At 43.4% G+C, this 11,962-nt stretch overlaps 1 protein-coding gene across 4 annotated transcripts in view; it reads left to right on the top strand.

Moving 5' to 3' along the window:
- The first annotated feature begins 346 nt into the window (after positions 1 to 346).
- Positions 347 to 11,962, top strand: part of LGALS8 (galectin 8) — a 30,030-nt gene continuing 18,414 nt past the window's right edge. The window contains exons 1-2 of one of the 4 annotated variants that reach the window (XM_060191946.1): positions 347 to 499; positions 2,992 to 3,142. In XM_060191946.1, coding sequence (XP_060047929.1) covers positions 3,101 to 3,142 — 42 coding nt within the window. In that variant the 5' untranslated portion in view covers positions 347 to 499; positions 2,992 to 3,100. Of the gene's footprint in view, positions 500 to 1,991; positions 2,013 to 2,991; positions 3,143 to 11,962 lie in introns of those variants that run through there. The other 3 variants (XM_016190305.2, XM_060191948.1, XM_060191947.1) reach the window with 3 other exon arrangements.

The following is an 11,962-nucleotide window of genomic DNA, read 5'->3' as shown; positions in this document are numbered from 1 at the left end:
CTGGGTCAAGGAAGGGCTTGTGTGTGGGGGGGTCCTGGGCCTTCAGCATCACTCCCCCCCCCCCACACACACACAGACTGGGAGCCCAGGGGCACCTGGACGGGAGGAAACGCTCAGGTGATGGGAACCGAGCTTCTCGCCCTTCTTTGCTTCCGTTTCGGTCCATCAGCGAGAAGCAGCCAGCTCAGCAGGAAGCCTTTAAATGCAGGCTCTGCTCTCTTCCCATCTCCGTTAGCAAGTCGATCGCGACCTGATTCCCGGAGCCGTGCATGGGGCGGGGCCGCGCGCTAGCAGCTGCCGACCGGCCTCCACGTCGAGCCGAGCGGAGCCGGGCGGAGCGGCGAGCACGCCCTGGGCGCCGGCGCGGGCACGCGAAGCGGGACGCGGGGGCGGGCTGACTCCTCTCGCCTCCCGTACCTTCCCGCGGACGCCGAGGCCGGGAGCTCCGGGGACGCGCCGACAACAGCAGCTTCGGGAGCCGGGCGTCCGCCGTCCCGGGGTGAGTCCGGCGGCGGCCAGGTCGCGGCCCTGGATGTCGCTGTGCCCAAGTGGGACTCTGACGGGCGGGTGGGACCGTGACCCTCACGAGGGTCCCCTCTGCCGGGCGGGGCGGCGGGGACGCTTCCCGTGCGGGAGGCGCCTGGGGTCCCCGCGGGCATCGCGAGGTGCCCGCCGCGAGCACCCACCCCGCTGCCTTCTGCCGGCGCCCTTCAAGCCCGAGGTCGAGCTCCACTTCCCCGGGAGTGGCGGGAGGGAAGGGTCCTTCCCCAGGTTTAAAGCGACAGTTTGTTTGGGTGTCTCGGTAGACCCCGCCCGTCTCTACCCCAGTGGAGCCGAGTCACCGCGCCGGGAGCAAAGCCCGAGCCCGGATCCCTCTGCGCAGTGACAGCGGGTGTCCCCGGGCACCCCGGGAACCCACCACTTGACTGTGCTGCCAGCAGGAGGCTACAGCTGGGCCACTTTCCGGTCACGATGTGAATTAGGAACGTGGTTACGGCCACTCGGGTGTCCTTTCTGTTCACTCGGTGGTTTAAACAATCCGGGAGAGAATTGCTGGCATTTCTGTCGTTGTGAATTTTACGAAGCAACACAGAGTTTTGAGGTTATGACTAAATTGGGGTAATATATAGGTGGTAAACCAAGAAAGACTTTAAAAAAAAAAAATTCCATAATAGAGACAGTAGATGTGGTTAGTGCGTACTTGGTGCAGCACGGAAGTAAAAGGCAGGAGGCTTTGGTTTCGTTTCTCTTTTTTTCTCCTTAACATCGTCACGTCTTCTCTGGAGCTATTAAATGTAATGCCAATGAATATTCTCATCTTAAAAACAAGTGGCTATCAATAACAACAACAACAACAACAACAAAAACAAGGGTGACAAAAGGGAAAACAAGTAAATATTTAAAAATTTAAAAAAAGATTAAAAACAAACAAACAAACAAAAAAACAAGTGGCTAGGGAGTCGGGCGGTACCACAGCAGGTTAAGCGCAAGTAGCACAAACTGCAAGGACCGGCGGAAGGATCCAGGTTCGAGCCTCCGGCTCCCCACCTGCAGGGGAGTCTCTTCACAGTTGGTGAAGCAGGTCTGCAGGTGTCTATCTTTCTCTCCCCCTCTCTGTCTTCCCCTTCTCTCTCCATTTCTCTCTGTCCTATCCAACAATGACGGCATCAATAACAACAATAACTACAACAATAAAACAACAAGGGCAACAAAAGGGAATAAATAAATATTTTTTAAAAACTGGATAATGTCCCCCTTATCACAGGGTAAACTGGTCAGTCAAATTCAAGGGGTTGAATATTTCACTTTAATTTGTCTAGTTTGAAGGAGGTAAAGAAACCCTCGTGTTAATAATATCAGCAAACATATAACATACAGTCACCATTCCGTTGTTTTATTAAGTCATTTCTTTTCCAGAACAAATCTATGAAGCAAATACTCTTGTTACTACCATTTTTCATGTGAGGAAGATTAAGTGAATATCTCTGATAGCTGTTTTTAGTATCTCCGTTGTAAGTTTCATGTCGGAAGTTTTCTGTTTAGAAGTATTTTTAAACAAGTAATTTCCTGCATTCACAATCTAAAATCATTTAGTGTAAATACACCAGGTAGTTTATAACAATGGAACTGATTTAGTAATAAAAAACTTGGCATTGTTGATTCCTGAATATAGAATATATACTCAGTGAAAGACACTCTACTATATAAGCACTGTGTTGTAAGTGGAAAGTGGAATGTCTTAGATAAAACTTTATTTTAAATTGGCAAAAAAAAAAAAGGGGAGTCGGCGGTAGCACAGTGGGTTAAGTGCACGTGGCACAAACCTCAAGGACTGGCGGAAGGATCCCGGTTCAAGCCCCTGGCTCCCCACCTGCAGGGGAGTCGCTTCACAGGCGGTGAATCAGGTGTCTGTTTTTCTCTCCCCCCTCTGTCTTCCCATCCTCTCTCCATTTCTCTCTGTCCTCTCCAACAGCAACAACATTAATAACAACGATAACAATGGTAAAACAACCAGGGTAACAAAAGGGAAAAAAATGGCCTCCATGAGCAGTGGATTCATGGTGCAGGCACAGGCACTGAGCCCCAGCAATAACCCTGGAGGAAAATAAATAAATAAATGGCAAATAAAAAGAGCCATGATCAGATCTTGATGATAATAGCATCCTGTTTTTTTTTTTTTTAGTAAGTACAGTAAAAAATAGTTTGTAGTTTAAATTTTAAAACAGGAGTCCTTTAGAGCACAAGCCTTAGCATCCTCGGTGACCCAGGTTTGAGCCTTTACACCACATGGGAGCACCATGAACTGCTCCAGGGAAATGCCACAGATAGTGGAGTGATTCTCCAATGTCTCATTCTTGTTGTCTCTCTCCTCTCCCTCTGCCTCTTTCTGAAGTAAAAAGAATGGAAAAGTTGGCCCTGGACCAGTGGGTATTGTGATATGAAGAAGAATACATGCTTACTTTGCTTCCCTTCTGTTTTGATTTTACACAGAACAAGTGCCTCTGTTTCGATCCTGGAAATCTTCAAATCAGACTTACTTTAAAATCATTGATCATATACAGAAGAGAGACCCCAGTTAACAATATTCTGGAAGAGAGTGATGTTGTCCCTAAGCAACCTACAGAATGTCATCTCTAACCCAGTAAGTGCTTTATATAGTCACTTTTTTGTTTAAATATTTATTCATTCCCTTTTGTTACCTTTGTTGTTGTTGTAGTTTGTTGTTACTGATGTCGTCATCGTTGTTGGATAGGACATAGAGAAATGGAAAGGAGGGGAAGACAGAGAGGGGGAGAGAAAGACCCCTGCAGACCTGCTTTACCATCTGTGAAGCAACCCCCCTGCAGATGGGGAGCCCCAGGCTGGAACCTGGATCCTTCTGCTGGTCCTTGTGGTTTGCGCCACATGCACTTAACCCACTGCATTACCGCTTGGCTCCAGTATACTTACTTTTTACTGCTGGCAGAATTGAGAGCAAATCCAACTGGATATTAATTATCCAATGACTGGGGTGGTGGGGTGGTGGTAATGGGAGACTCATTTCACATGTTCAGTAAGCATTTGAACAGCACCTATATACTAGGTGCCATGGTGGATACTGACTCAAAAACAGACACAGCCTTTGGAGCTGAGTCAAGTAGAAGACAGGAAAGACCACAATCATAGGAGATGATGACAACAGTGCTGTGTGGAGAAGGTGAAAACAGAATAGGAAATGCCCGCTTCGGTGAGGTGTGTAGGGTTGACTGAAGTGTAATCTTGGGTCAAGCCAGGAGGAGGAATAGATGGGCAGGTTGCACTGTTTGTTTTCTACCCTTCATACACAAAGATGCCTTATTCAAATGTTATTTAGAGCATAATTTTATAGACTAGCATCTCTAACTAACTTGATAACCACTATATAATCCCTATCCTCTGGGAATACGCACTCTCAACTCGAGAACTGAAGCAAAAAATAAGTTGGCGTTCCTTTCCTAATGACGGTATTCTCCCTGGTGAAGTTGTGCTGTTTTATGGCAGGAAGAGCACTCAGGGCTCCGAAATGGCTTCCGTTGCTACCTGATGCTGCCTTAAGTCAGTACGTTTCCAGAGTAAAGTGTTTGGGCTAAAAGCTTTTCTTTTTTCCTTCTCTTTCTATCTTTCCTTCCTCCCATCCTTCCTTCATTGTTGTTGTTGCTTTTAAGATTAATGAGGTGTGTGTGTGTGGGGGGGAAGATTTGAGAGAGAGAGAGAGAGAGAGAGAGAGAAAGTATGATATGAGCAGAATACTCATCTCTGGCTTAAAGTGCACCTTGGACTGATCCTCATCCTCTGGGGCTTCAGGCATACAACTTGGTGCTCTAACAGGTGTGGCTTTCTCCCCAACCCTCTTTTTTTTTCTTTTTTTTTTTTCCCCTCCAGGGTTATTGCTGGGCTCGGTGCCTGCACCATGAATCCACCGCTCCTGGAGGCCATTTTCCCCCCTTTTGTTGCCCTTGTTGTTGTAGCCTCGTTGTGGTTATTATTGCCATTGTTGATGTTGTTCGTTGTTGGATAGGACAGAGAGAAATGGAGAGAGGAGGGGAAGACAGAGAGGGGGAGAGAAAGATAGACACCTGCAGACTTGCTTTACCGCCTGTGAAGCAACTCCCCTGCAGGTGGGGAGCCGGGGGCTCGAACCTGGATCCTTACGCTGGCCCTTGCGCTTTGCGCCACCACTTTTTTTTTAAAGTTTATTTTATTTTATATTTTTATTTTGTGTTACATAGTCAATTGTCAGCAGGAAATGACAAAAGCATAAAGATTGGACTGAATAGCAAAAAAAAAAAGACATTTTCTGTTTTTTTAATTTTACTTGGAAGCGGTGAATGCAGTTGAACATACATACACCTTACAATGCACAGAGACTGGGGTTCAAGTCCCTGGCCTCTACCTGCAAATTTAAATAAATTATTATAATAATAATTTCTTTATTGGGGGATTAGTGATTTACAGTCAACAGTAAAATAAAATAGTTTGTACATGCATAACATTTCCACATAATAGTACAACCCCCACTAGGTCCTCTGTCATCCTTTTCCAGGACCTGTACTCTTCTCCCCCCCAACCCCACTCCAGAGTCTTTTACTTTGGTGCAATACACCAACTCCAGTCCAAGTTCTGTTTATAGTTTTCCCTTCTGATCTTGTTTTTTAACTTCTGCCTATAAGTGAGATCATCCTATATTCATCCTTCTGTTTCTGACTTATCTCACTTAACATGCTATCTTCGAACTCCGTCCAAGATGGGGTAAAGAAAGTAAATTCACCATGAGCCTGAAACTTTATAGTCTCAGGAGTAAGAGTCTCAGCTCTCAGTGAGAAAGGTTTTCAACCAAGACTACTGTGTTATGCTAGACTGTCAATCTAACTAGATGGAGGCATAGAAATCTTCTCAGACAAGCAACAGTTGAAGGAATCAGCTATCACCAAGCCTGCCCTGGTAAGAAGTTCTGAAAGGTGTCATAGACAATCGTGTTTTATCAATCTCTTATAAATAAGCATGCCATATATCAGAAGACTTCTAATTTTTAGAATGATGGAATTAAAATATCTTCAGTATATAATATCAAAACAAATGTCGGCCTGAATTCACCTATTAAAAGGCACAGAGTAGGAAGATGGATCAGAAAACACAACCCAACCATGTGTTGTCTGCTGAAATTCCACCTACCTCAATAAGACAAACACAGACTCAAAGTGAAAGGATGGAAAACTATCATACAAGCCCATGGACCACAAAAAAAAGGGCAGGAACAGCTATTTTCAATATGATATGATAGACCTTAAAACAGATAAAATTTTAAAAGATAGGGATGGACATTACTTAATGCTCAAAGGATCAGAGTCAATCAAGAGGTCTTAACAATTATTAACATCTGTGCACCCAATGAGAGGCCATCTAAATACATCAGACATCTACTGAAAGGGCTACAGTAATATGTTTTTAAAAATTTTTATTTATGAAAAGGAAACACTGACAAAACCATAGGATAAGAGGGGTACAACTCCACACAGTTCCCACTACCAGAACTCTATCCCATCCCTTCCCCTAATAGCTTTCCTATTCTTTATCCCTCTGGGAGTATGGACCCAGGGTCATTATGGGGTGCAGAAGGTGGGAGGTCTGGCTTCTGTAATTGCTTCCCCACTGAACATGGGCGTTGACAGGTTGATCCATACTCCCACTCTAGCAATATATTAACAGCAACACAGTAAGAGTAGAGGACTTCAACACCCCGTGGATGTTAGGCCAGAAACTCTCAAATACTTAGAGGAAAATATTGGCAGAACTCTTACCTATCTAAATTTTAAAGGCACCTTCAGTGAAACTAATCCAATTACAAAGAAAAAAAAAAAGGTCGAACAATAAACACAAAGCAGAACTTGGACTGGGTCTGTTGTGTTGCACCGAAATAAAGGACTCTGGGGTGGAGGAGGAAGGTTCAGATCCTGGAACATGATGGAAGAGGAGGATCTAGAGGAGGATTGAATTGTTATGTGGAAAACTGAGACATGTGAGCAGGGGTAGTTGGCATAATGGTTAGGTAAATTACATACTTTTAATTTACTTCTGGTTTAGTATACATAGCATTGAAGTGATTATATTGTACTTAAGTTCTCCCATTTATAGCTAGTTGTTCTTCCAAAGGTCAAAAAGCCACAAAGATAGAAGGGGAGGATGACTACAAATAATTTAGATTTCTTTTTTTTGTTTTATTGATTTAATAGGGATCAACAAGATTGTAGGATAAGAGGGGTACAGTTCCACACAATTCTCATCACCAGAGTTCTGTATCCCACCCCCCTCCATTGGAAGGTTCCCTATTTTTTCTCCTTCTGGGAATATGGACCCAGGATCATTATGGGGTATAGAAGGTGGGAGGTCTGGCTTCTGTAATTGCTAATTTAGATATTTTTAAGTTAACCAAAAATGATACTGTATAGCCCAGATTTAAGCTATTTTCTTACACTATGATTATTTTATTAGAAATAAATTCAAACAGAGAAATGTTTACTACATTTCTACTAAAGTTTTTATTAAGCATTATAATGACAACTGTCACATTTTCACTTTTCATTCTTAATGTTTGTAAAGCTTTGGTCCATAGTCATAGTGGAAAAATTCTTTCCTAACATATTAACTTTTCCTGGAAAAAGAAAAATGAATTATAGAACCAGCCTATGTAAAATTATGTACTATGTCTTGTTGATTTGCTCAGTTGATAATATTCCAAGGTTTTAAAAAGTCAGGCATGAATCAGAGATTAGCTCAGAGGCAGAGCACTTAAACCTTGCATTTGAAATTTCCATTTCATTATCTTTCAGAAATATTTCTTCCTTTTCCACATTAAAGAGATTGACAGTCCTTGCATTACTGACTTCCTGATATGACTACCTTGCTCTCACTGATGCTTCTCTCTCCTCAACCCCCACAGTGAGGCCTCAGCACACACTACTTTGATGACTCACTTGCGTAGAGTCAGTCTCATGACTATGGTTTATTACAGTGAGAAACTAGAGAGCAAAATCACTAAGGGGAAGGGCACATAGGACGAAATCCAGGGAAGACCAGGTGTGAGGTCTCTCAGTGGAGCCGTACGAGGTGGCTCCAATCACCCATCGAGGACTTGTAACAACACACGTGTAATGGTATCTACCGGGGATACTCATTAGAAGAGACTCGTTACCTTTGGTTTTTATTGGGGAGTAGACAACAGAACACAGCTTCTGCATAACAGTGTACCATGATTCCCACATTCCCCAAAGGAAAGCAGGTGTTTTTACATAAACCTTATTGTTTCCACAAAACAGTCTGAGCACAAGAAGCCACCTTTAGCTGCTCATCCAAAGTCCAAATTCCCAGACACCAGCCAAGGTCAACCTCAAAAGAAGGTCTTAGTAGCTTTTTGCTGTTGTTGTTGCTTTCACAAAACCTGTTCTGTTGACTTTTTCTGTACAACCATAATTTCACAAACCATTGAGATTCTGCCCCTTACTTTCCCTTTTTCTCTCCGTCTATCTGCTTTGACAGTTTTAATAATAATTTCTAGTCAGACTTTTAAGAATGAGTTCTGACCATTTAATCTGTGGCCCTGAATCATCATCTATTTTTATTTTAAAGCTATCATGACATCTTTCTTTTTTAAATTTTTATTTATTTATTATTGGATAGAGATAGAAAGAAATTGAGAGGGGAGGGGGAGGTAGAGAGGGAAAGAGACAGAGAGACACCTGCAGCCCTGCTTCACCTCTCATAAAGCTTTCCTCCTGCCAGGGGCTTGAAACCCCCCCCCCCAAGGATTCAGTGTGTGGACTTAACCAGCTGCACCACCACCTGGCCCTGAATCTTCTACTCCTTTCAGCCTATTTGCATATCTCTGTTGTTGTGCCAGATGTTGTTGAGTGCTGGTCGCGGAGATGAGAGAGAGGAGGTCCAGAGCAAAGAGGAAACACAAATCTTTATTTGCGCTGGCACCTCAGAGTTGGGTGCTAGAGAAGCAGGTTGGGCCACGTGGAGGTAGCGAAAATGGCCGCCTCACACAGTAACCTTTCCTGCGTCTGAACACCGGAGTGAAGCGCTGGCAAGAGAGCGAGGTGCGGAAAACGAAGGGTTTTTATAGGAGTAGCTTTCACGAGAATGGGAAGGGGGAGGAGTAACCATAGCACTCCAGGATAGGATGATAACTCTCATGAGAATGGGGGGGGGGGAAGGAGTAACCAAAGCACTCCAAATATCGCGGGGATATAGACAATGTCCTGAGGGCACAACATGGCTGAACAGGCACTCCGAGAATGTCCCAACTCTTGCGGGAACTAGCAGTACCCTGAGGGGACACATGGCAGATGTGACTGCATCGGCACAATTTCCCAGCATATCTCTGTCTCCATCTCTCTGTTTCTCTCACTTGATAGGAGAGAGAAACTGAGAAGAAAGGGGAAGATAGAGAGAGTGAGAAGGACATCTGCAGCACTGCTTTGCCGCTCAGGAAGCCTCCCCTCTGCAGGTGGAGATGGGGACTTGAACCTAGGTCCTTTGCAGTTTTTTAGAAACATTTTTATTTTATTTGCTTTGGATAGAGAGAAACTGAGAGGGAAGATAAACACACACACAGAGAGAGAGAGACCTGCAGCACTCTTTCACATCTTATGAAGCTTCTGTGCACCACTGGACACAGTTGGTACAGCTTGCATTCAGAATGCCATCAGTGCTGCCACTGCCTCTTGACCCGGATGTAGCTGTTGTTCCCTTGCCAGAGAGACTGCTTCTAGCCACTAGTTGTAATTTAGTGCTAGTTTGGGACTACTGGTAGAGCTTCATCAGTTCCATTTGCTGCTGTCCAGAGATGATCAGTGTTCAAAAGGTAGAAAATTCTCCAGGCATGGAAAGAGGTCCTGATTTTGCACAGTTAAGAATATCACATTCCTGGGGCTGGCTGGGTGGTGGTGCACCTAGTTTAGCACACACTTTACCATGTGCAAGGACCCAGGTTCAAGCCCCTGGTCCCCACCTGCAGGGGGAAAGCTTTCCAAGGGGTAAAGCAAGGCTGCAGGTGTGTGTCTGTCTCTTTCCCTCTCTCTAGTCCCCTTCCCTCCTGATTTCTGGCTTTCTCTATCCAATGAATAAAGATAATAAAAATTAAAATAAAAAAAAGAATATCACATTCTTGTTCTACTTATCTTTCCATGGCTATCTTTACTTCCTCCCAACGGTATTATATTCTCCTCCCAGACAGGACTCTCAAATTTCTCTCTAGTTGCAATCTGTCCTATAGAGCACCTTGGAGCAGACATTTAGTAAGTAGTCATGAGGTTAAAAAAAAAAAAAAAGGCAAAGCAAAATGTATCAGCAGGAATGTTTTGGCCAGTAGCCCTAAACCTAGCCGGGTCTTAAACTTATGGTATCATCTCTTCAATGGGATTATTATATCTGTATTTTAGTTCTTGCTCAAATCATTTGAAATGGCAAAGCTTGTGGTTATCTAAAAAAGCAGTAAGTTGTCTTCCTTTTTGCTGGAGCAAATATTTGTGAGTTAAATGAGTAGACTGCAGGGAATTTTGTTTCATTCATATGGCCTAAAGAAACAAAAAAAGTTGAGTATTCCAGATTGACTTGGAGCGCTTTCCAAAGTAGAAACCATTGATCCTGACAAGGAAAATAGCAAATGGCTAACCTTTTCAGCACAGTTGTCTCACAGACTGGAACAGCTTATTAATAGCTTTGAACAGTATATTAGTAGTAGTGATGGCACTAGCTTATTGGTTTCAAAAAGCTTATTTTTCCAATCTCCCTGTCTAGGAAGCTTTTAAAAAGAGTTTATGTATCTATTAATGTGAGGGAGGTGGGGAGAAAGAGTCAGAGCATTACTCTGACACACATAATGCCAGGGATTTAACTCAGCACCTCATCCTTGAAAAGTCTGGCACTTTATCTAAACACGATGCCATTTCACAGGCCACTCTTCCTGGCTAGGATTCAGTGTTCTCAGATACTTCATTCCAACCTAAAATTACATGTATAATAAAATACCTTGTTGTTGTAAGAAATATAAGCGCTTACTATAGAAATATGTAAATGTAAAAGTAAGAGAATTAAAATCCCACGCCCTGAGAAAAATTATTGTAACTTTTTCAGCTCCTCCTCTTTCTCCTCCACCACCACCTCTTCCTCCTCTTCTCCCACTTCACCACCTCTTTCCTCCCTTCCTCCTCCTCCTTTTTAACCAGAGTATTGCCCAGCTTTGGCTTATGGTCTTGCTAGGGATTGAGTCTGAGACTTTGAAGCCTTAGACATGAAAGTCTCATGCATAATTATTATGCTGTCTCCTCAGCCCCAATTGTTTCTTATAATGACTGTGTTCTCTCTCTCTCTCTCTCTGTAGTGTTTACTACTAACATAGTTAAGTTCATACTGCCTATAGTTTTACAAGCTATCTTTTCACTGATCTTTTTATCACTGATATTTTTGCATGATTAAACATTGATATGGATATAATTTGAACATATATAAGATTTGAAGTTACAAAAAACCATTCTCATCTTGAGATCTGCACAAATAAAGGTACTGCTATCTATTCTTGGAGCCAGATACAGCCTGAAAGGTCAGCAGAAAGGTATACTTCCTTCCACATTCTCTACATGAGAAATGCAACCACTCTCATGTGTGGCTTTAGCCACATCTGTTCTATTTTACTTTCTTTCTTTGTATTTTACTTTCTAACCTAATGGGATCCATTCATCCAACCTCATCCATTTCCATGACACTAGGTAAAAATTGGCTTTGGTAATTTTGCATATCATTGCTTAAGACAGCTGCTTAGTTGCTGCTATTCTGCACAGGTGAGACCAGCCAGGTCCTACAATGCAGGGTCCTGAGAGCTTACTTATTTTCCACCTATTCACAGATCATCTCCTCACCCCCTGTTTCAGGAGATGTGAAGTTAGTGGCTCAGTTCTCTCCCATATCTCATAGTCTGGGCCCAGATGTGTGCAGGTGAACATGGCTTCCAGATTCCAACCTGCACCACATTGCTGGAAATCAAGAGAATGGATTTGGATACTGATAGATCTTTCTAGGCCACTTTGGATACTGATGGATCTCCCCTGACTTGATTCTTCAGGCTTGACCCAGGCCAGCAGAGAAGGTTAAGCACCTAAACCCAGGGTGTGGAGGAGTGGCTTAATTTGGAGCCCCCTTCACAGACAGTATGTGCCCTGAACTCTGTCAGCATCGGCAAAGGGCCTAGGCTGGCCTTGACCTTGCTGTTGGGATCATCAGTGGAGCCTAAGTTGGGAAGAAGGGAGAAGGAGCATGACATTGCAACAGCCATTTTTGGTTTTTTTTTTTTTTCATTCTGTTATCAGAATTACTCTCAACCAAATCAAAAGAACTGTGAACAAGATTTACTTTGTGTCTTTCCCCAAAGAACTCAAGAGTATTTTGT

Source organism: Erinaceus europaeus, chromosome 6 (assembly GCF_950295315.1).
Source record: "Erinaceus europaeus chromosome 6, mEriEur2.1, whole genome shotgun sequence".
Taxonomy (NCBI): Eukaryota; Metazoa; Chordata; class Mammalia; order Eulipotyphla; family Erinaceidae; genus Erinaceus; species Erinaceus europaeus.
Note: the sequence above shows the minus strand (reverse complement) of the source record. Positions and strands in the feature narration are given on the sequence as shown.